Source organism: Enhydra lutris, unplaced genomic scaffold, assembly GCF_002288905.1.
Source record: "Enhydra lutris kenyoni isolate GAN:26980312 unplaced genomic scaffold, ASM228890v2 scaffoldscaffold21, whole genome shotgun sequence".
NCBI classification, from domain to species: Eukaryota; Metazoa; Chordata; class Mammalia; order Carnivora; family Mustelidae; genus Enhydra; species Enhydra lutris.
The window spans coordinates 34,808,587-34,831,760 of record NW_019154105.1 but is presented as its reverse complement, the minus strand read 5'-3'; the positions used below and the strand labels follow the sequence as shown (position 1 = coordinate 34,831,760).

Genomic DNA, 23,174 nt, shown 5'->3' with positions numbered 1-23,174 from the left:
CTGAGTCACGTAGGTCAGAGAGCATCTTCTGTTACTCACAACAAACCCCCATCCCCCAGAGTTGAGTTTACAGTAAAGAAGAGTCTAGATGGGACTCGAGAGTCTGCTTCAGCATGCGGCTGGTTGCCAGAGAGGGAAATCAGAGGGTTGGAACTCTCCGTTTTGTCCTTCAGCGAGAGAGGCTGTAAACTCAATCCCCATTAGCCAGTGATTTCCTCAGTCATGCCCACGTGATGGACCCTCCATAAAAACCCTAAATGAAATAGTTTGGAGCATTTCTGGGCGGGTGAACACACACATGGGTCAACTCCATGGGGGAGACACTCCCACACTCAAGATTCTTTTGGATCTCGCCCTATATCCCTCGCCTTCATCCATCCATCTGTATCCTTTATAATAGAATTTATATTAAGCCAGCGAGTATAAAGTGTTCCCCCGAGTTCTATGAACCACAACAGTAAATTATCATCCTGAGGAGAGGGTACTGAAAACTCCTGATGGGTAGTCAAGTTGGACAGAACTGTGGGGAACTTGGTGACCCACTACTTGTGACGGGCATCTGTAGTCGAGGAGGGGGTCAGTCTCACAACACACGGACCTTAACCTCTGGGGTATGCACTAACTCTGGATAGTCAGGATCAGGACTGATGTCCAGCTGGTGTCCGCAGAGAACTGGAGAATTGCTTGGTGTGGTAAACCCGGACATTTAGCGTCAGAAGTGTTTGCATAGGTAAAACAGATCAGAGTGATAGCAATGACTTATCTTTCATTCAATAGAAAATATTACTTTATCTTAAGAAAGAGCGTGTCAAGCAGAAAACTAGGTAGCTTAGAAAAAGCAAACCACAGATTCAAATTCCAAAGAAGAGGGAATCTTGGCCAATGCCCTTCAAGGCTTCTAGGTTCCCGATAGCATCATCCCAAAGGGAAAAATACAGGATGCATCAGGCTATCCAGCCCGATGCCATTTATATATTGGACTTCTGGGGTGGGGTGGCTCAGGCGGTTTGGTGTCTGCCTTCAGCTCGGGTCGTGATCCCGGGGTCCTGGGATGGAGCCCCGCATCGGTCTTCCTGCTCAGTGGAGAGTCTGACTCTCCCTCTCCCTCTGCCTGTGCTCTCTCTCTGTGTCAAATAAATACATAAAATCTTTAAAAAAGTTAAATAAAATAAACATTTGATTTCTGACTCCCCTCTGGTAGAACCATGTTCCCTAACATCCTGCTGTGTGTGCTTAGGTTTCCTGTGTGACTGTCCAGAGGAGGGAATCCCTAGTCATGCAGTTTAGGGCAAATCGGGCCATGTGATAATGACTTCTGGCTGGGAATAAACACTAGCACTGAGACTGAACACCCACTGGCTCGTGTCAACAAATCCATTACCTGGGACCGTGATCATTCTCATTACAAGTTAATAAACTGATATACCGTCTGTAGTATTTTAGTCTCATGAACTTGATGAATGAGTCTATCTCTAAGAAGCAGATCTGCTTTTAAAGCCTGCTTTGGACTCTATCAGGGACACCCTAGGCTAAGGTCACTCATGTCACCAGGTAAAGTCTGTCGGCTATTGCACATGGCAGAGGTAAGTGAAAGTCAATGTCAACATCAGCTTGTGAGTGGAAGAGTATGCCCGTCTTTCTAAGTGTGGCCCTTTCACTTTACTGCAAATAAGTAGAAATTCGAGAAATGCCATGCAAGTTTAATATCTCAAATGGGAGAAAAAGAACAGACTGATTCAAACCACCATAACTATGCCATGAGTGTTTTTCGGTGATCCTCTAATACTTCCCCACGTGGGTAAGCCACCGAGGGTCCCACTCCATCCTTATCCCATCACCCGTGGAAAGTGAAGCATGCTTAAAACCACGATGCACCAGAAATTCACATAACAGTCCCAGACACAGCAGACAAATTTGGTGCTGGAGCAAAGCCACAATTCTATCTTTAGGACAACACCCCGTTCCCCCGGGCTGTTCCCCATTATCTCAAACTCCCCCATCTAAAATAAAAAACCTCCTCCTCCTCCTCCAAAAACTAGTTCCTCCTCCTAACTTCGTAATTTCTGAAGACCAGCATGTTCTTAGTCTTCACACTGAAACTCTCACATCTTTGGTTCAACCCTCTCCCTCACCAGCCATATCCCATCAATCACTAAATCCTAGAGATGGCTTTCCTCTACATCTGTACTATTCTTTTTTTAAGATTTTATTTATTTATTTGACAGAGATCACAAGTAGGCAGAGAGGCAGGCAGGGGGAGGGGGTGGGGGTGGGGCGGGGCGGTGTGGAGCAGGCTCCCTGCTTAGCAGAGAGCACGATGTGGGGCTTGATCCCAGGACCCTGGGATCAGGACCTGAGCCGAAGGCAGAGGCTTTAACCCACTGAGCCACCCAGGCGCCCCATCTGTGCTATTTTTAAAGCCACAGTCTCCTCTGACCATAATCATCTCCAACCAACGGCTGTGAGACACTCAGAACAGCCTACCTCCTTTGCCCCTGCCATGTGCTCTAGTCACCGAGGTCAGACGTATTTTCTTCAAACTCCAACTTACTCTCTTCTCTTGTAACCGTCAACTATCTGTCACTCAGAAAATCAAGTTCACGCAGAAGCATTAGCATTACTCCAATCTGGCCTCCATCGACCTACCTGACTCTTCTCACAGTTATCCCTCATGGCCTCTTCTCTCCAACCACAGTGCTTGGAAGCACGGATCCTCACATGGACAGCAAAATTCCTAGAGAGCATTTCAGGGGGTCTCTGAGGTGGAAATGACTACCATAATTCTTAGATGTGATTTACAGCCTTTCCCACTGTGTTGACACTTAACTGACAGGGCACAAAAAAATAATGGCTAAAAGTGCTGGCTTTTTCTGCACGGGGCAAGACAAGGACACAAAATGTACTAGCAATCGCTGTACCCCCCCCAATACTATATATACACACGCCCATCTTACCTAAGAATTCCTTGTTGGAGCAGTAAAAATGATTAACTTCATTAAACCTCAGTCTCGAGTACACCTTTTTAATGTAATCATGCATAAAGTACTCCTTCTGTAGACGGAGGCAAGATGGTTTGAAGGAAAAGGCACGTGGGGGCATCCTTTCTTCTTAAAAGATTGGCTGACAGACAAACCATGGCTATTTAAATTCAGGTAGAGGCAGACATTTTCCCAGAAATGAATGAGGCAAGCCTGTCACTTCAAGGAAAACAACTGACAGAATTTGTTGCCGACGATAAAATGCAAGCTTTCCAGCAAAAATTAGAATTTGGGAAAACTTGTATCTGCCACCGAGAACCTGACAGCTTCCCAATAGTTACTGACTTTTCTGATGAGATAGGTGGTGAGATTAACAAAGGCAATGTTTCCCTACTGCATAATGAAACGTGTCCACGTTTGGAAGAACTTCACAACTCACCGAACCAATATTTTCCAGATACAAGTCCATGGTGGTCCACAATTACGTATGGGTGAAGCAGCCATTCAAAATGTCTGACATGCCAATGGGTTTTAATACAACAAAGTTTACTATTGTGGTTTCAGATCCTGTGGTGTAACTAACCATTAAGAAACTCTCAATTACCTAGTTCTGGTGTAACATCAAAAAAGAATATTCACAATTCCCTGAAAAAGCTATTAAAATATTTGTCTCTTTTCCACCTTCATGTCTTTATGGGACTGACACTATTCTCTTCATCTACTTCAACCAAAACAATTTATGAAGACACAGTAAAGGGAGAATCAGATAAGAGAATCCAGCTGCCTTCAATTAAGCCATGAAGGAGATTTTCAAACAAATAAAACAATTTCACTCTTCTCACTAAACTGATGTTGGCTCTGAAAAACACGTTTTTGTTTCACAAAACATGTCCTATTTTGTTAACATTACTGAGTTTCTTACTCTTTTTTAAATGGATAACTTCACAAGATAATCTCCAATTTTAATTTTTATTACAATAAATACTGATAAAAAAAAAAAGATCTTTGGGTCTCTCGATAATTCTTGAAGACCTGAAGGGGTCCCCAACACCAAAAAGTTTGAGGTCAATGCCTTAGAGTAATCTTTTGTTTTCTTCAAGTTTCTTTTTTTTTTTTTTTTCCTGTGTGCCCACCACTTCTTTACTTCTCTAAACCCCATTTATTTTTCAATTCTGTCCTTTTCTCCCAGTCAAGCAATGCCTTATCTGGACCTTTATGACCCTTATTTTGTTCTACATACTTGGTGAATATCTATCTGGTATCCCCTTCCTCCTGTAGCCTACGTTCTAGTGTTCCCACTCCAACTGTGGTCAAGCACGAAGTCCGCATCAGTATCAAATGCAAAGACCCCTAACAAACGTAGAATCTCCACAATTAAAAAATTTTCTTGGGGTGCCTGGGTGGCTCAGTGGGTTAAGCCTCTGCCTTCGGCCCAGGTCATGATCTCAGGGTCCTGGGATCGAGCCCCGCATTGGGCTCTCTGCTCAGCAGGGAGCCTGCTTCCCCTCTCTCTCTGCCTGCCTCTCTGCCTACTTGTGATCTCTCTCTCTCTGTGTCAAATAAATAATAAAAAAAAAAAAAAATCTAAAAAAAAAAAATTTTTTTTCTTAAAAAGAAATGCAGAATCTCAGGCCCCAGCCCCACTAAGTCAGAATCTGCATTTCAACAAGATTCCCAGGAGATTTTCCCATACGTTCACATTTGAGAAGCAGGGGATTTATGCCTCTCCTTAATTGTTGTGACTTTTTAGAAGGAATCTAAGTACCTTTAATTCGTTGAGCCGCTAATAAGGAGGGCACTGGTGATGAGTCCTGGATGTTGTACTGAAGTGTTGAATCACTATATTATCTATATTATACGCCGGGAACTAATATTATACTGTATGTGAACTAACTAGAATTCAAATAAAACTTTAAAAAAATTTACTTTGTATAATAATCATTCACTGAAACATGCTTACCCATTGTATGAACTTGTTTCTGGGGATTAGCAAAACAACAAAAGCAAAACAGCCTATATCCCGAAGAAACTTTTCCACCTCACAGCAAAGATGGTAAGGCCGGTAATAATAACAGTAGCTAACATTTCAAAACATTCTTTCTGTGGGCCCAGCCCTGGGCTGAGGACTTCATGTAACAATCTTATAAGGTAGGACCTACTATATTATTACTTCCACTTTAGAGATAAGACATCTGGGGCTCAGAGGTTAAGAGAGTGTAAGCCAGCATGACCGCTGCTAATACCCAGGAAGGGACAAATGCCACAAGATGGGTAAAGAGATTTAAACAATCTTGAGGAAGAAGTGTGTGAGTTCTCAGAGAGAAAGATTACATCTCAATCTGGGATTCACCCAGAGCACTAGTTCAGTCCCTTGCACACTGAGGAACTCAGCAGGCATTCATCAGACTGAAACCATGTGAGTGGAGTGAGGGTGACCTATCAACCTTACCAAGAATATCTTAAAAATAAATTTTTATTTACAACTAAAATAATTTAATTTTTACTCTAGATTTTACCAATCCAATAGTCCTGAACTCCATTAGAGAGATAATAGACCTGAATTAAAAATGCTTCTCTCTGGTGTTCTATCATCCATGGAGTCTGTTCTCTGACCCAGGGCTCTTGTCCCATAGCACACAGACGAAAGGTCATCAGGATGCAGAGGGACAAGACATGAACTAAAATGGTGAAAGCCACTTGGAAATCCCAAAAGAAGCTGATGCTTGCTCTGGGTAAAGAAAGGAAGTCATGGAATGTCTCCCTTGTCCACAATGAGCAAGGGATGAAAGGAAATGCTGGTTAGCGGTTCCCCCGACAGGGCACACACCTGGAGCAGACAGAGAAAAGCGAAGCAGGAACTGGAGAGTCAGCCCGTTACCGAGCAGTGCACCTGCAGGCGTCCAGCACCAGGTGTCTTGCCCGCCCCAGTCCTTGAACTTCCCCGGCTGCACCTCCCATCAGTCCCTTTCCCAACGATTTGGAGTTCGGGTCCTCACCATCCTCTCATTTTCTGACAACTGCACATGGAGCCATGAGCACATTTTCTTCTAGAACATTTCATGAAAAAGTTCTGTGGTTCTATTAACACTACTCTCATGACTAACAGAGATTAAATATGTTTTCATGCGCCGGCCATCTTGTAGACCTTGTATAACCCTCACATATAATATTTATATGAGAAAAAAGCGTCCTGGTAACAAAAAAACAACAGACCAAAACCAGTTTCCCAAACAAGCCATTTACAGGATGGATATCTCCTTTTACTGTATTTCAGATGTATATTCAGTTTTATATGAAGACTTCTTCAAATAACACTGAAGGAGAAAAATAATCAGCTAACCATGTTCCTGTGATACTAAGCAAGAGTCCTTTTGAGGATTAAATTCGATCATATTCAAGAGGAAATCTATGGAAAGCTAAACAAAAAGAAAAAAAATGAAAGTTCACACACAGTAAATACCATCTCCCCTCTTAGGTACCAAGAGGAATATTTTAGAGTTGAAGTTATCCTGTTCTCTTTCTTTCTGACCATTCCACATGGAACGCTGACCATGTGTGATTTTTTTTTTAAAGTAGGCTCCATGCCCAGTGTAGAGCCCAACATGGGGCTTGAACCGAGGACCCTGAGATGAAGACTTGAGCTGAGATCAAGAATCAGATGCTTAACCGACTGAGCCACTCAGGTGCCCCAACCATGTGTGATTTTCTACCAGTCAAAAGATTCGATTTTTCCAATGAAGTGTTTGAACATGAAGCTTTTATTTCACTGTTTGGCATCTAAGGTTTTTATGTTTGTTTGTTTTTTGTTTGTTTGTTTTTTAAAGATTTTATTTATTTATTTGACAGAGAGGGATCACAAGCAGGCGCGGGGGGGGGGGGGAAGCAGGCTCTCTGCTCGGCAGGGAGCCTGATGTGGGGCTCGATCCCAGGGCCCTGAGATCATGACCTGAGCCGAAGGCAGAGGCTTAATCCACTGAGCCACCCAGGTGCCCCTGGCATCTAAGATTTTTAACAGGGGTATGCAATATATAAATTATAAGGACAGCTGTTGACTACCTTCACATTTATGAAAGCTAACTGAGTACTTACCTGCATCAGACCTAAGGCACAAAATTTATGAACCGCCCATGTTCTAGCTTTTGAAAAGCTAATGTTTCTCCTCCTCTCACTAGATTAATAGATGGGGAACACTGAGAAGTCATCTAAAGACATTTTGGAAAATTTCAAGCACACTTTGCTTAACAGTTCATATCATACTTGGTAATTCTAGTGGAAGGGCTGGGACTGACACTGGAATGGCTATGGCCCCAGCATGCTGCTCTCGCATGCGGCTGTAACAGGCAAGACCAACATTACATGAGTTACTTCTGCCATAATAGTTTCATGAAATATGGCTGAGTCCGCTGACACACAGAGCAGGAGTATACATATCTCTCTATATATTTATTAATTTCAGATTTTTCTGTGAGGATAATGAATTTGGGCAGATAGTTCGTGATGAAATTTGACAACAATTCTTCAAGTCGCCAGTCGTCCTTTTGTCTCTGTGGGCCCACTGAGTCACAATCCCAGCAGCTACATGCCCTCCGTCAAGGGCAGGAGAGGATCTACTGGCACCTCAGGGAGCACCTCACTCAAGACAACTAGAGGAAGCCACCCCTTCTCTTTCTAAGTCACCACTCTGCTCACACAACTCTTTCCCAGAAACTTACCAAAACTAGAAAACAAAATTTTTCTTTTCTTTTCTTTTTTTTTTAAGATTTATTTATTTGATAGAGAGAGAGCATGAGCAGGCGTGTCAGAGGGAGAGGGAGAGGAAATCTCAAACAGACTCCATGCTGAGTGTGGAGCCTGATGTGGTGCTCATATCTCATGACACTGTCTGAGATCACAACCTGGGCTGAAACCAACAATCAGACGATGAAACCAACAATCAGTTGACCACACCACCCAGATGCCCCAGTTTTTATTTTTAAAATGCCAGTAAAGCAGAGAAGAGAGTGCGGGAGTGGGGGGAATACAAATTAAACTTCATTGGTAATTAATTGAAAAGCAAAGAAGAAAAAAAGAGATTCTTTACTTTTGACACCTCTAGGGGCAATGGCTTCCTCGGCTCTCCATCTGATGCCTATTCAGTCGCCAGTACAAGTAACCAAGTACCTGACTGTCCACATCCCTATCAACTGAAGTTCCCTCCTCTGAGCATCCTCTGTCTCACAGCCTTCTGGCCCCTCAGAGTCCCTTCCGGGTCCATTAGAATGGATCTGTTACCTTGTGCTCACTACCACACTGTTAGACTTTTGCTACCATTCATTTCATTGTATTTACCTTTTTGTTTCCTAAAGTATAATACTTTACTTTTTTTTTTTTTAAGATTTTATTTATTTATTTGACAGAGATCACAAGCAGGCAGAGAGACAGGCAGAGAGAGAGAGGAGGAAGCAGGCTCCCCACTGAGCAGAGAGCCCGATGCGGGGCTCAATCCCAGAACCCTGGGATCATGACCTGAGCCAAAGGCAGAGGCTTTAACCCACTGAGCCAGCCACCCAGGTGCCCCTTAAGTATAATACTTTATAGAGCAACCAAGAACCATTGTGAACATTTAAGGGAATACTTTTTTTTTGTCTAGAACTTTCCAAAACACTTGAGCAAAATCATTTTCTTCCCTAAGTTCATGAGGTGAGATAAGAATTATTTTTACATCTCTTACCCCCAGGGTATGAAAATCTAATTTGGAAATCATATCCTCTACCCCAGAACACAGTGTGTCCGAGCTATTCTGGAAACATCTCACATCTGTCTTCCTGAATTCCTCCTGTCACATCATGGAACTCAGCTGAGAAGACAAGACAGGAAGGCTAGTGAATCACCAAAGGGTATTTAAGAGATTAAAATTAATTCAGCAGGGCAAACCAGCTGAAAATGAGGCCTTTCTTATATACTGGAATTATTTTTCTAAGGGATCAGAGCTTCTGAAAAGCAATTTAAAAATCATTTGTAGTTGAAATTACCAGAAAACAACTGACAAAGAATGAACATTTAAATGAAGTTTCTGGAAGAGTTAATAGTATAAACTTATGCAACGTTCTAGCACTCTTTAGTTAGCCAAAGCCAGAAACAGGAAGAGCTGCCAATTATGTCAACATAATTAGGTTTGTGCCTTGGCTTTTTCCCTCACCAACTATCCATCTTGCCGAAGAGGTCCACTTTGCTGGCCTTGGTACTGGAAACCAATCAACGCATAACATCAAAGGAGTCAACTCTCAAGCAACACGGATCAATTTGCAACGCCAAGGTGAAGTGTAAAGGCCAATGTAATCGAAACGGTCCTTTTTCTTGGTACTGGCCTTTCGGACTTGCAGACCTATAAACTCAAATACGAGGAATGTTTGTGGCAGACTGAACAACCAGCCCCCATTCTCCATCGCTCCTAGGAGCCTGGAATAGAAATCGTCTTATCCAGTGCTCTTCACAATTATGGTTTACAACCCGTGCTTACTTTTTCTGTTTCTACAGAAAGAAGTCGAGAGTGACTTGACGAAGCAACCCTCAGAGACTGTGCATGTTTCTCATCCAGCTCCAGCCACCCAACTAGCAACGAGGTAACATTTACGCGGCCTTTTACTATGCACTACATACTCTCCGAAGAGGTTCGTATCCACACATAATGAAGACTTGGTTCCTGCTTTCATGGAGCTCTACGCCTCAACGCAAAGTTTCAAGTAAGGCTGAGGTGAACATGATAAAAGAAATCTGAAAACATTTCTTTAGGATACAGAGAGAGGACTTCCAATAACTCCAAGGGTCTTGAAAGGTTTCACAGAGGAGATGCCATTTGAGCTGGAGCTCAATTGTTTATAAGCACAGAAAGATCCTCTAAAATACAGTTTTCCATTTTCCAAACTCTCAAGGTAACTACCACACACACCGAGTTGAAGATTAAATCTCACATAGGCTCTGGAGGTCACAGATATATGTCTCAAGGCAATGGTGTGGCAGGAAAACACTGGATGCTGTTTTTGAATACACTGGTTCAAGTCCCACTGTGGCCACCTGAGTAGGTGTAGAAAGTAGCACGAACGAGATTCCATGGACACACAATAGGTCCACAGAATTTCACTGTACCTTTCCTAGTAACCATTTTTTTCAGCCTCACCTATTACGAGGCAACTGTGTCAATTAAGTTATAAAATACATACCCAACATCAAAATCAGACGTTGAATGCGCTGGAACATCAAAGGATTGACTGAATACATCAGGGCCGCCGTTTGTAGATGGCCTCCAGTTTTATTCAATCATTATTTATTGACTAAGTTCACCTGCTGTATTTCAGGCATTGACAACACAAATACAAAGGTGAAGACCGACTGAAATACTCATCACACGCAGAATGAGTGTGTGCTCTTAGGATGCAGAAGGTCCTAACTAAAATCAGAGTCCAAAACAGAGGCAACTCATCATTAAGGAAGAAGCAAGCTTTTCCATCCCACTGCTGCAGCGATAATGGTGATCACTAATAATAAGAAGCACTAATACTTATTAAACTCATGCTATATGCAAGCCACCGTTCTAAGAGCCCTCTGAAAATGCTCTCACTTACTCCTCACAGCTGACCTATGCCAGACCCTATTATTACGCCCACATTACACATGAGAGGCTCTGTGAACTGCCTGCCTCTAACTGAGCTGAGATTCGAACTCAGGAAGTTGACTCTAGAACCCACGCTCTCAACAGTAAGTTCATGAAGCATTAGGGCCCAAAGCCACACCACCTAGATTTTGTTTTCTCTCTGTATATCCTGCCTTTGTGAACCTAATGGTGGCGTGGCTAGTCCCCAAGATCCACCCGGTTTCACACTCTGTATCTTTGATTCTATGAAGCCCCCAGTTAAACCTGAATTACCAGTTGGTACCAATGAGGCACTGAAACCTGTAGCCCCGTAGCATCAACATGTTGTATCTTTCAAAAGTTTTCACACAACCAGCATAAACCAGCAGGAGACTACCGGAGAGAAGACACACAATCTGACCAACTCCTACTTCTCTGAGTCACCGTGCTCACCTGGGGCCAAGGAGGGAACCGTATTTCAAGCAAAATGCTAACAGATCACAAGTTCTGACCTTCAAGCACCAAAACAGGATGAGACCCTTACTTTTAGAATCGGAGTCAAGGCTTTTTTTTTTTTTTTTAAAGATTTTATTTATTTATTTGACAGACAGAGATCACAAGTAGGCAGAGAGGCAGGTAGAGAGAGAGGAGGAAGCAGGTTCCCCGCTGAGCAGAAAGCCCGACGCGGGGCTCGATCCCAGGACCCCGGGACCACGACCTGAGCCTAAGGCAGAGGCATTAACCCAATGAGCCACCCAGGAGCCCCCCCCCTTTTTTTTTAACTTTGGTAAACTCCTATGGAACTCAGTGATTTCACAGATGTTTTTCTTTTTCCTAACAGGCTCTTGTTTTCTCAGAGGGCAGACGACAAAGGAGGAAAAGAGGGGCAACATATTGTACAGATGATTGATCGGGGCGGGGGTTGGGGGGAGTTACCAAAATGCTAGAGGGGGCAATTCAGAAAGAAAGAGAAATAGAAAGTAGTCAATCTCTGGGTTAGGCTGGGCATTTTATTTTATAGATAGCAGTCTAACTTGGAAAGGATGCCCCGAAGGTAGAATGAGTCTGTTCTATTTTTCTCGGCTCCTCAAAGCACAGTCTGCAATCCAAAGATAACTGAGCCATGATTTGGTCATAAAACACATGCCACTGTGTGTGATGAGTATTTACTTAAGACAAAGCAGATAAGCAAATATACACACTCAGCAATACAGACCGGTATGCATGTATTATGTGTTCTGGCGATACATACCAGGATCTTACAAAAATTTGCCTTATTTCTTCTTTTCTTTCAACAGTTAGTGCTTGTGTTTTTAATAGATATAAACATGTGTGTATTACATGAAATGTATAATAAACACTGACTTTACCACTGTTAAGTGAAACATACACATTTCATTTGAACTGCTTGTGATGTAAACATTAACGGTAGATTTCACTGGACAGACAAAATCAAAAGAAACACAAATGCTGGAAATTCATTGATTTTGTTTTTTTGTTTTGTTTTGTTTTTTTGCTTTTTTTTTCGTTTTTTTGGTTTTTTTTTTTTTTATTTGACAGAGAGAAACTAGGCAGAGAGGCAGGCAGAGAGAGAGGAGGAAGCAGGCTCCCCGCAGAGCAGAGAGCCAGATGCAGGGCTCGATCCCAGGACCCTGGGATCATGACCTGAGCCGAAGGCAGAGGTTTAACCCACTGAGCCACCCAGGTGCCCCTTTTTTGTTTTTTGGTTTTTTTTATATTTTAGGATATTCGTTGATTTTATTTTACTCACTAATTTATGGAGTGGGTATACCGAAACTTGGAAGTGTGATCATGAAGTAAAGTGGTTTCGTTTCAGTAGGAGTTCACAATTGGCTATGAGGAAATTCCCAGAGAATTCCCCAGAACTATTGATGCTAATATTTTGAGACCTTGAGCATGCTGAAGTAAGTGCAGAGATCCCAAAGTGACCATATGGTGAACAGCAGCAGAAGTTTGGGGATACCCGGGCGGCTCAGCTGGTTAAGCATCTGACTCTTGATTTCAGCTCAGGTCATGGTCTCAAGGTTGTGGGATCGAGCCCCATGTCCGGCTCCACATTTGGCGAGGAGTCTGCTTGGGATTCTCCTTTTCCATCTTCCTTTCCCCTCACCCACGTGCTTTCTCTCTCACTCTCTCTAAAATAAATAAATCTTTAAAAAAAAAAAATTGCACAGGTTTGGTTCTTGAGCATGTTTTTAAAAAACTCAGTCTCACTGCTTTAGAGTCACATTTAACACATTCTTTTGGGCATATTTGATTCAAAATGTCTATCCTTAGCCACCCATGAAGGGACAGCACCATATTGTCAATCTTCCTTTAAAATGTGAAGGCCTTTATAACTGACTTTAAGAGAGGAAAATGAACATATTGTCTCCTTGCTTCGAGAAAGCTCTAGCTCAGTTCACATCATGGGCCAAGCACCAGAGAAACCAACGGAAAGTGAGGCCAGCACACTGAGCGAAGGAGTGGTGAGCAGAGGAGACCCCAGGAAGGAGTCCTGGAGAGACTCAGAGTGGACCGAGAAGAGTGCACACGTTCAGCCTGAATTCCGGGCTCTCCACAGGCCCTTACGGACGCCCACACTCAACAAGAAAAGGGCCTGGGACAGAAATAATGCAAACACTCAGCAGTGAGGGAATCAGTAAATAAACCACAGGGCTCGAAAAGCGTGGACTAGCATGGCTATTGTTGAGGTAGAGAAACAGCATGTCCTCATACGCGCTGCTCTACAAAACACATCCTTAAGAGGAAAAAGCCAACCAGTTGTAAAACCATCTGATGTAATATTTTCTTGTTTTAACTTTTAATTGTGGAGCATTTTAAAGATACAAAATTAGAGAGAACAGAATAATTAACCCTATGGACCCATCTTTAATAATTATCAGCTTTGGGGCAGTTTGGTTTCTTTTCTTTTTTTTATCTCCACCTCAGTTATTTTGGAGAAAATCCCATACATGATATTTTTATATTAGTATATATTATATTACATTGTATCTATTATTATATATGAGTATATAGCTCTAAAAGATAGGGACTCTTTAAAAAATAGCATCATCATAAAATGTGGGTAAATCTTAAAATTTATTATAAATGTGGGTATAGGCCTAAAATGTTCTCTGAAAGGAAATTAAAAAAAAAAAAGAAGACGACGACAGTGGTCATCACTGGGGAAAGGGGCTAGAGGGAGGAACAGAGGAGACTTTACTGTACATTTAATAGCACGCAGTGAAATTTGAAATTTGCCTACAACGGCCAGCACCATGCCTGGGAGAGCAACGGGAAGGCTGTCAGGACAGGAGGGAGACAAGGAGGTCCTGGTGGTGCTGCTGAAAACAGCAGAGAAGTTTGGCTGGGAGATGCTGAAGAAGTCCTTGATGTGAATTCCAACACTGGCAGGTGACAGCGTCCATCAGCGATAGGATATGATACTTCCCAGTGCGTAAAATGTAATAGCTATGAACTCAGGAATATTACTAAACATAATTATGCTCCCAGCAGCGTGCAGCTCTAGACATTCAGGAGATGAAATGGACTCATCTCAACCTCCCTACTGCCATATCCGGCCACGGCGGGCTGATGATGAAATCCATCATCTGAAGAGCCGCAATTTTAAAGGGCACTTCAAAAACACTTAAAAAAAAACAAAAAAACAAAAAAAAACAAGTCAATGTCTTCACTTTCTCCTTCTCTTTTCCTTATCTGGAGTCCCTGTCATTTCTCTGCCTTGTAGGTTGCAGAAATGTTCTTTCCTTCTGAGGTGGTATGATCTGTTACATTGACAGCCCATGAACAGAGCCTTGGAACCTACAGGGTAGGTGCCAGGTTACTGGGTTACGTTAGAGAAATAAGCCTTGGTGAGTGCTTGTTTACGCTGAATTTAGATACGACAAAGTGCACTACGTGTTTTAATCTATCAGCAGTACACTGGGGGAGCAGTGAAAAGAGGCAATTGAAAGGAGCTGGCTGTTAGAATCTGTTCGTTTCTGTCCCAGCTGTGACTCCTCGGACAAACCCGAAGATGTTATGGATACAGACAAAGGTCAAGAAAGTCTGGTCTCAATTAGACTTGTTAAAATCCTGAGCTTCTGAATATATTAGAGAAGAAACTCCACTCTCTTACTTTCAAATATCACATGAACAAGGCTAATGAAATGTTCCCCCATAAAGGTCAAAGGGAAATATCTATAATGAGCAGAAATTTAAATTTTGTAAACTTCTAACTTTTCATTAGTGTGAGCATAAATACGTTCTGAGAACTTTTAAAATAGTTGGTTCTTTTAATCAAGATATATGCTGTCCCCTGCAACTGTATCTCTTCTATTACTTTGCTTCACAAAACCCAGGATTTCTAGATAGTATACTGAAGTAGTTCACCTAAACACTGGCGGTATCATTTCCAAACAGGTGACATTCTACTATACTTAACACCACGGCAACATTTCTTTCACAAAAATGCTTACCAGGACAAGCAACCGATGTAGGAACCAAAAAGAAACGACTGAGAAATATAACAGTATTTTCCACACAAGCTGCCTAATTTTACCCCAATAGGCTTGAGTTCTCTGCCCCCAAATGGACTTTTTTTTTGGTCGGACTAGAGATTAACCCCATCCATAACAGAACACACCAAAAGGAAGTGCCACTGTGAGTCTACTCCCCTTCCATGGGCGGGGGTCAGGGGGTGGGTACCTGTTTCATCCGGGGAACTGGGGGAGGCGCTGTCCTGGGACAGTGTTGTCCAGCTGGACTCCTCATCACTCGGTGCCAGGTTCTGGATCCGGTGTAGGGCACAATCGGTCTTGGCCCCCGTTTTTGGATGATCCTTCTTGGTCTCTGGGCTGGAGGACACTGTGGCCGCCGGACCATCTTCAGGGCTGAACTGGGCCTTGTTTGGTTTCTGCGGCAGTGCCTCGCCGTTCCCAGTGATGGTGGAGGCCGGGCCCTGGCCCAGCTGCGACTTCTCTTCCACAGCCCCGTGCTGGTTGCCCACGCTCTGCTCTAGGTCTCTGGTTGACGTTTCCAGGTCTGCATAGTAATTTAGGAAGCTCTTGGTTCTCCTGGGTTGTGAGGGTAAAATTTCACAGCCTGAGGAATCGCGCGGGTGGGGCTCTTTGCCCTCTAACTTCTCAGAAGTTATGTTGATGACTGCAGTGGGGCTGACGTTTTTGTTGGGGTCCTGCTGTCCTTGTTCTGCGGCCTTTCGGAGCTGGTTCTCCCCATTTTTCACCAGCTTGATGTTGGCGGAGCCATTTCCCAGCAGGGGCTGTGCGGCTGGATCGGAGAGGCCCATCGCCACCTGGATATTAGTTAGTGCATATTTTTTCCTGCATTTGGGGGGCGTGCTGTTCTTGGTTTCAGTGTGTTTTATCTCGGCATTCAACAGTTCATTGTGGGAGGAACGGAGATGAAGGGTATTTGGTGGTGTGGCCGGGCTGTTGCGATTCGTGATGTCCGTGGCTCCGCTGCTGGCCATAAACACAGCCACAGTGTCTACACCTGAGTCAGCTGGAAAGAAAAAGAAACTCGTCAGTAGCTGCCTGACATGAGTGAACTGCTTAGCCTACGGTGAGCCAACATTTTTATACAAAAAACTGAAAGAGTTAATGCTTCCGTTGTATACATTCTTATAGAATTGACCCATTTTCCTGTTTTCCCTGCTCACTCATAAATTAAATAGGAACAAATAAAAGGCTTAATGTGGGTACACAAAAGCCAATTTTTAGAAAAGCTAAAAGGTCTTCTAAGGGTCCAAAGTTTATTTAGACTCTCCCTTTTGTAGTCATATAAAAGCATTTTCTTCTGGTCATTGTTCACAGCCTTGAAAATCACCCCCTTTCTAAACATTCACACCACATTTCTATTCTGTAGTTCCTTTGGGCAACAAAAAAGTTGCTCAAAAATCATCTGGGGCTCCAGCTTTCTTAGTTAACCTGAAAGGTCACTGTTCACTGATGCACCATACAGCCAAGGTAATTTTTCTCAACCACATTTAGAAATTGTGTTCCGAATGCCTGGAAAAGTCAAATCTCCACTGGAGTTTGCTAATATCTTTGTGAATATTTCTGACCTGGGCTTAGTATTTGTATGAAAGAGACATTCTGGAGAAATAGCTCAGTTACTGGAGAACGTACACGCACACAAAACTATTTCTAATAATGCAGCCTTGAGCCCTAGGCTACTGCCAGGTTAGAGCCCCCAAAGGAGTCTGAACATGTTCCACTGAATTACAATACAGACTCAGCTGTTCACAGTCCCCATGTGCCCTTGCAGGACTCCAAGGAAACCACCTGACAATTGCATTTATCTCAAATATTGCTCATACCATCAGTGATTTATTCCATATGTCTCTTGCTAGGAAGAAAGAAAGGTTTCTCAGACTAGAAGGGAATAAAATTCATCAACAAGAATTCCTAAGGTTTCACATTGCTCAGTCTGTGAAGAATGACCCCTTTCTTATCTGATCCTCTGCCCTCCACAGAGGCCTCAGTGAGTTTATACCGGCAAATGAACCAAAGCACAGCTCCCAACATTCCTAAAATTGTATTGTGACAACTCCCTCTTCCACTCCCCAGGCAAAACAGGGACCTCTCCAGGAGAGAAAGGTAAGAATATTCCTCCATTTGGGAGTTTAGAGGTACTCCTTTCTATCATCAAATACTCAGGATCGCCTACTTTAGGAAAGAGTCACCCACTCATCCGGGAGTCCATGTGCTTCTGGAAAGGTAGGCAACATAATGCTGTAAGCAGGGCCCACATTCATAAATGCAATGACGGTGTGGCCCACAGAGACAGTTAAGGGCTGTAAACCAAGTGGTTAAACTTCAGACCCCATTTATTTATCAGGATTCCTGCTTACCCAGCAATGTAACTAACCACCTGGGATTCATTTTATAGGAAGAGAGAATCTAGTTTGTTGCTCCCTTTTAAACAATGCTCTGATGACTACATATTTTATAAATTACACTGTTTTAACTATTACTACCACTTCTATGTATTACAGATTAGAATTCACCCTCAATCAAGAACAGCACTTGATAGGAAAGGGCTCACTTTGAAGCCACAGAATTTTCCCCGAGACACGTATCTGTAACATGGGCACACAAGAGAAAACTCTTAGGTATGCAGAATGATATTACTATAAGAAAGTAGGAAATCTTTGGCTTTTTTAAAGACCTGGCAAAAAAAATCTTCTATCAGGCTATTTTAGGATGTTAGTTACTATATTCTAGCAATGTTATTAGAAAGAAAGTTTTATTTACTTTGCTCATAACCATAAACATTTTCAGAAAGAATACCATCAAAATTTCTAGGTGATTAAATAGCTTTTATATCCTGGGTGTGACAGATTAAAAAAACTTTTAGCCATGTTCTTCTAGATCCCACCGTCCTCCCTATGCCCATTGTCACTCTCCTGTGAGCTAGAAATCACAAAGGGGAGGTTTGGGCGGGTTACATTAGAACAACAGGACTATCCTGTACAAAACAGCTCTGTCTGTGCTGTTTTTGTAGATCAAAGCCTGAGCACAGTTTGAGTGTGTTTTCGATATTAAACGATGGTATCACCTGAGAGCAAAATCAAAGGTTCACATCTAGAACTAAGGCAGCCAAGTTAATGCTATGAAGTATACAGTTGTCTCTGGGAGTTAACTATCAGCTAAGCGGTCATCTGGGGTCAAAAGAAGTAGGCAAAAGTTAGCAAATTCTTAGAAAGATGAAGGCTTCAAAGGAGGAGGCCCCTGAAAGTGAGAGGCAGTGCCCAGGAGGGTAAGAACAAAGAACTCAGACAGGCTAGTTACTAGCTGAGTGATCTAGGACACCTGACCTTCAGTGTTCTTGTCTGAAAAATGGGGCATTTTTGTTGCCAGGATTGTTCTGAGGATTAAAATGAGAAATGCAGGCCCAAGGATTTAGTATAGTAATAACCATAATGTGTCAACAAACCGCACCCTTTTAATCCAAGGGACAGAGCACAGGGCTGCCTACCAGGGGCCCCAAATTTACCACCTGCTTAGCTCCAAGTGATAGAAACAGTCCTGTTGTACTGACAGAGAAAGCAAACAGACCAACGGGATGGGATAAAGACATTGGGTCCAGAAGAGTTTAATAATAGAAAAAAAAATTCCTCAGTGTAGAGGTAGGTGGTTTTTTGTTTCTTTTTTAATGCAAAGAAAATCTTACAATGTCTCTTTAAATCTTCCATTGAGCTGTTTTCTTTGGAGCCCAAAAGCTTAAGAATAAGTCCAAATTCCTTGTTATAACAGAAAAGTTAGTTAAACTGTCCATTTCTTTCCTGTAAAATCAGGATAGTAACAGTTCACCTCACTGAGTTTTGTTGAGAACTAAGAGAGATGGCTGTCAGCATTTAACCCAGGGCCTGGCATACCGTTAGGGATTCATATTATTTTACGGTTCCCTCTTTCCTCACGTGCTTCTGTCTCTGCTCGCCATACTGCAGGCCACCATATGTACTGAGCACTTTCTTCTTGCCAGGCACCGTGGTGGGAGTAGGGAAACCGAGACACACAAGATCCCACCTGCTAAGTGCTTTCAGCCTTGCTAAAGACAAACACACAATAATGTGATAAAAATCAACCAGGATGGGAGCTGGGGAGGTAGAAGGGAGTGAGTGGTCTTCCCACCTCAATCTGGAGAGGATCTGAAGGTAAGAGAGGCCGGATCCACATTTGAGGAGTCTTCGCTAATCAAAACGCAAAAGGAGATGCGGTAAAGGGGAGAAGAGTCAGGCAGAGTCCTACAAGACATGCTCCAAGGGACTGGACTTGACCCTGAGGCAAAGAAGATCAAGTACTTCAACAGAATGAAGAATGAAGGAGGCTGAAGAGAAAGAAACAGAGAGAGAAGGTGAGGGAGAAAGAGAAAGAGAGCGAGGGAGAGGGAGAGGATGTGTGTGTGTGTGTGTGTGTGTGTGTGTGTGTGTGTGTGTGTGTGCTGTCTTCCTTTATGTAGCAGAGGGAAAGGGCAACTTTCCTCCAGCATGTTCTCCAAGATGACTCTGGTGAAAAGGTATTAAAGAAGCAATGGAAATGAGGCAATTAAAACACCAGAGGTCATCAGGGAGAGAGGAGAATGACGTAGACAGAGGGTGCCTCCCTAACCAAACAGGCAGGCTAGTCCCATCTTTATGGTCTCCCATTTGGCACTAGGGTCTGACTCTGACATTTATCAAAGGGAAGCCAAACACACGCAAGGAGACCATCTGGAAAGCTACGGTCAATAGTCCTATCAAGACAGTAGGGAAAGAACAAGGTGGGCATGGGAGACTTAAGTACGGGGAACAGGGCGGGGGATGGAGGGGGGAGTCCTTCCCTCTCAACTGCCATCATACTGAGTCTAGGCATTCACCTCTTGACCAGGCAAGAAGACCAGGCCTCCATGAAGCAGCACTGGCTGATGATAAGAACATGGGCGGCTTCTGCCCCTCACAGCTTCAGGAGAAGGGCAGAGGCGGGCAGAGTGACCTTCAAGAACTTCACTAAAGAACAGAAAGGCAGCAGAGAGCAGCCCATGATTTGGGGTTATAGGAAGGCATTTTTCTTTTTTTAAAGATTAAGAGTCTTTGTGATGTGTTATTGCTTATAAGGCAGAAACACAGAGGGCAACAGAGAAGGGATAAACGGAAACACGAAAGAGGGACAGACGAAGAAGGGAGAATCCAGGTAATGAGATGAGGGACCACAGCAGATACAAGAGAGCCAGCCTTGTCCAAGACAGGGGACACTTCTTCAGGAGGGAAGGGAGGAGAGGGAGGAAGGGTGGAGAGAGTGACACCAAGTCTAGGAAAAGCAGAACTGACAGCCTTCATTTTCTCTGTGAAAGGAAAGTCTTGCCCCAAGGGAAGCAGGCTAGGGGAACAGGAGGAGAGGAACAAAAGTCCAGAAATAGTCACATGGGAGAAACATAGAGTTGGAAACTTCTTCTAAGAGAAATGTGAAGTTTGATGGCATAAGAACAGACACACAGATGAATGGAACGGACCAGAGAGCCCAGAAATAAACTCATGCATGTATGTCCAATTAACTTATGACAAAGGAGCCAAGAGTATACAACTGAGAAAGGACAGTCTCTTCACTAAATGGTGCTGGGAAAACGGGACAGCCACACGCAAAAGAATGAAAGTGGGCCCGGCCCTTAACTCCCACACAAACATTAACTCAAAATGGATGAAAGACTTGAACATAAGACTTGAAACCGTTAAGTTTCTAGAAGAAAACACAGGCAGTAAACCCCTTGACATGGGTTTTGGCAATAGTTTTTTGGATTTGACACCAAAAGTAAAGGCAACAAAAGCAAAAATAAACAAGCAGGACTGCATCCACCCAAAAAATCTGCACAGCAAAGGAAACCATCCACACAATGAAAAGGCAACCCACTGAATGGGAGGGGGAAACACATAGTCACAGAGGCGGACAGGATTACAGTGGCGGGTGGGGGGACAGACAAGGCATGCATTCTGGGTATGGCCTGGAGAGGACAGGGAATGGAGCCAGGAAGGGGACGGAGAGCTGGGAAGAAAAGGCCAAGGGATCTGAGGACTCCACACAAGGTCAAGAAACAGGTGTCACAGGAACAAGGATAGGTTTTCAACCCCAGCATCATGCATCCCTTGGGGAGCTTTTTTAAAAAAGCACAGAAGGCTAAGGCCCACTCCTAAAGACACCCTAAAGAGTCTGATTCAATCAGCCTGGGGCCAGGGCCCGTCAGGGTGATTCCAATGTGTGGCCAAGGTCGAAAACCACTAGAACCAGATAATGATTTCAGAAGCACTTGGAACGCTCTGATCATGCGTGCCCCCTTTCCTTGTCTTTGCACACCTTCTCAGCATCCTTCCCTCCTATCTGGCAAGTTTCTATTTCACCCTTAAGATTCAAGGTAAGTATCACCTAGTTGTGAACTGTCTTCTTGCCCCTCCAGGCAGATTCCAGGGCTCCTTCTATACTCCCAAACCTTCCTACACTCATCTCTATGACAGCAACATCCCCATTGTGTTATTTTTGCCCTGTTGGAGTTTCCATTAGACTCTGACCTCCAGTGACCAGAACAGGAGCACAGCATACAGTAGGTACTCCATGCATGTCTGTAGAATAAATCATTGACTACAATGGGACAAAAAAAAAAAAGTGTTTCGTTAACATCTCAAGAAATGTTTATATTAAAAGTCTAGCTTTTCTCAAGCTTTTATCCCATGTAGCATCTGAGCAAGATTTAAAATAAAATCTTTCAAGATACTATCCAGACTGATTTCTTTTGCTCCTTGGTCTTGGCTCAAGAACATTCTTGTTCAATTCTGCCATAACTCCCTGAAGAAGAAAAGGCTATTTTGAGTCAAAAGTACACGTGCTGTGACCCAGAACAGACTGGTATACTTCTCTATCAGACCTGATTTCTCATCAGCTGTCATCCTACCAGCTCCAAGTTTTCCAAGCTCTGCAATGAACAGCTCTGGTGCACACGGCACAATGCTCCTGTCACCGCCGTGCTCCCCAGCACCCAATTCCAGGCCTTCCTCTGTTCCCCTCCTTCCTCATATTTACCACCAGCATCATTAGTAACAATAAACAGAAGAGAATCATATATGATGAGAAAGAGCAATACAACAATAATATAAAAACTAACAATTCTGGAGAAAAACTAATTCTCTGTGGCTACAAAAATGAAAGGACGACTATCTTCCTCTTCTGCCCGAGGACCAGTCCCCCTCACCCAACTTTTGCTTTCACTCTTCTCCATGGAAGACAGTTTAGCCTGCTTTCCCCAATACTAGTACTATATGGAGGCCCAGAAGTTGGGGCATTCAAGCCACTTCCACTTATCTTTGCCTCCCATGATCTTACTATAGATTTGAGATCAAAGACCACTTGGTCTAATACTCCCTATAAATTAGGGGGATGGAGTTAAATCCACTGACACGTGGGCTAGACCCGAAGCGAGAACTCATGGCATTGCCACCCTACATTTCCCGGACCAGAAGCATAGGGATAGCCCTTCATCAGTTTCTTATCCTACTGAATACTCTGTTTTCTTTGAAGCGTTCCTCTAGCAAATCGCATTTCCCCCTCCCCCCTCCTCCCCGCCTGCTTTCAGGCCTGCATCACTTATCAGTTTCTTTCTAAATCCGCAAGCATAACAGCTCTGTGGCCTAGCCTATCGCGTGTTGCCCTGTATCGTTCTGAAAACAAACTGATCATGGAGCTCTCCTGCTTAAAACCATCTACTAGTCAACCATCTATTTGTTCAAAAGCTCACTCTACAACCACTTCAAATTCCCCTACGCTGGTCTCAGTGGACCCTTCTAGTCACATCCCCCATCACTGCACCCCGCTCCGCCCCGCAACCCCGACCCTGTTCTCTACAAGGCGGCCACAATCAACCTACCTGACAATGCCAAGCCCCTTCTCAACTCTTTCCCCTTGCACAAGGAGTTTGCTACCTCTGCCTAGGAATGTCCTTTGCCCTCATCTCCCCTACCCCCCCAACCCTATATACCCCACCTGAAAACGCCTATGAATCCTTTAAAACCCCATCCCTTTAGCCTTCCTCTGACTCCT

The 23,174-nt window shown here is 43.5% G+C and overlaps 1 protein-coding gene across 3 annotated transcripts in view; it reads right to left on the bottom strand.

Moving 5' to 3' along the window:
• LOC111149146 (amyloid beta precursor protein binding family B member 2) overlaps positions 1–23,174 on the bottom strand; it is a 312,250-nt gene that overhangs the window by 164,499 nt on the left and 124,577 nt on the right. For all 3 annotated transcript variants that reach the window (XM_022506093.1, XM_022506091.1, XM_022506092.1), the window contains one exon: positions 15,298–16,113. In XM_022506093.1, coding sequence (XP_022361801.1) covers positions 15,298–16,113 — 816 coding nt within the window. The remainder of the gene's footprint in view (positions 1–15,297; positions 16,114–23,174) is intronic.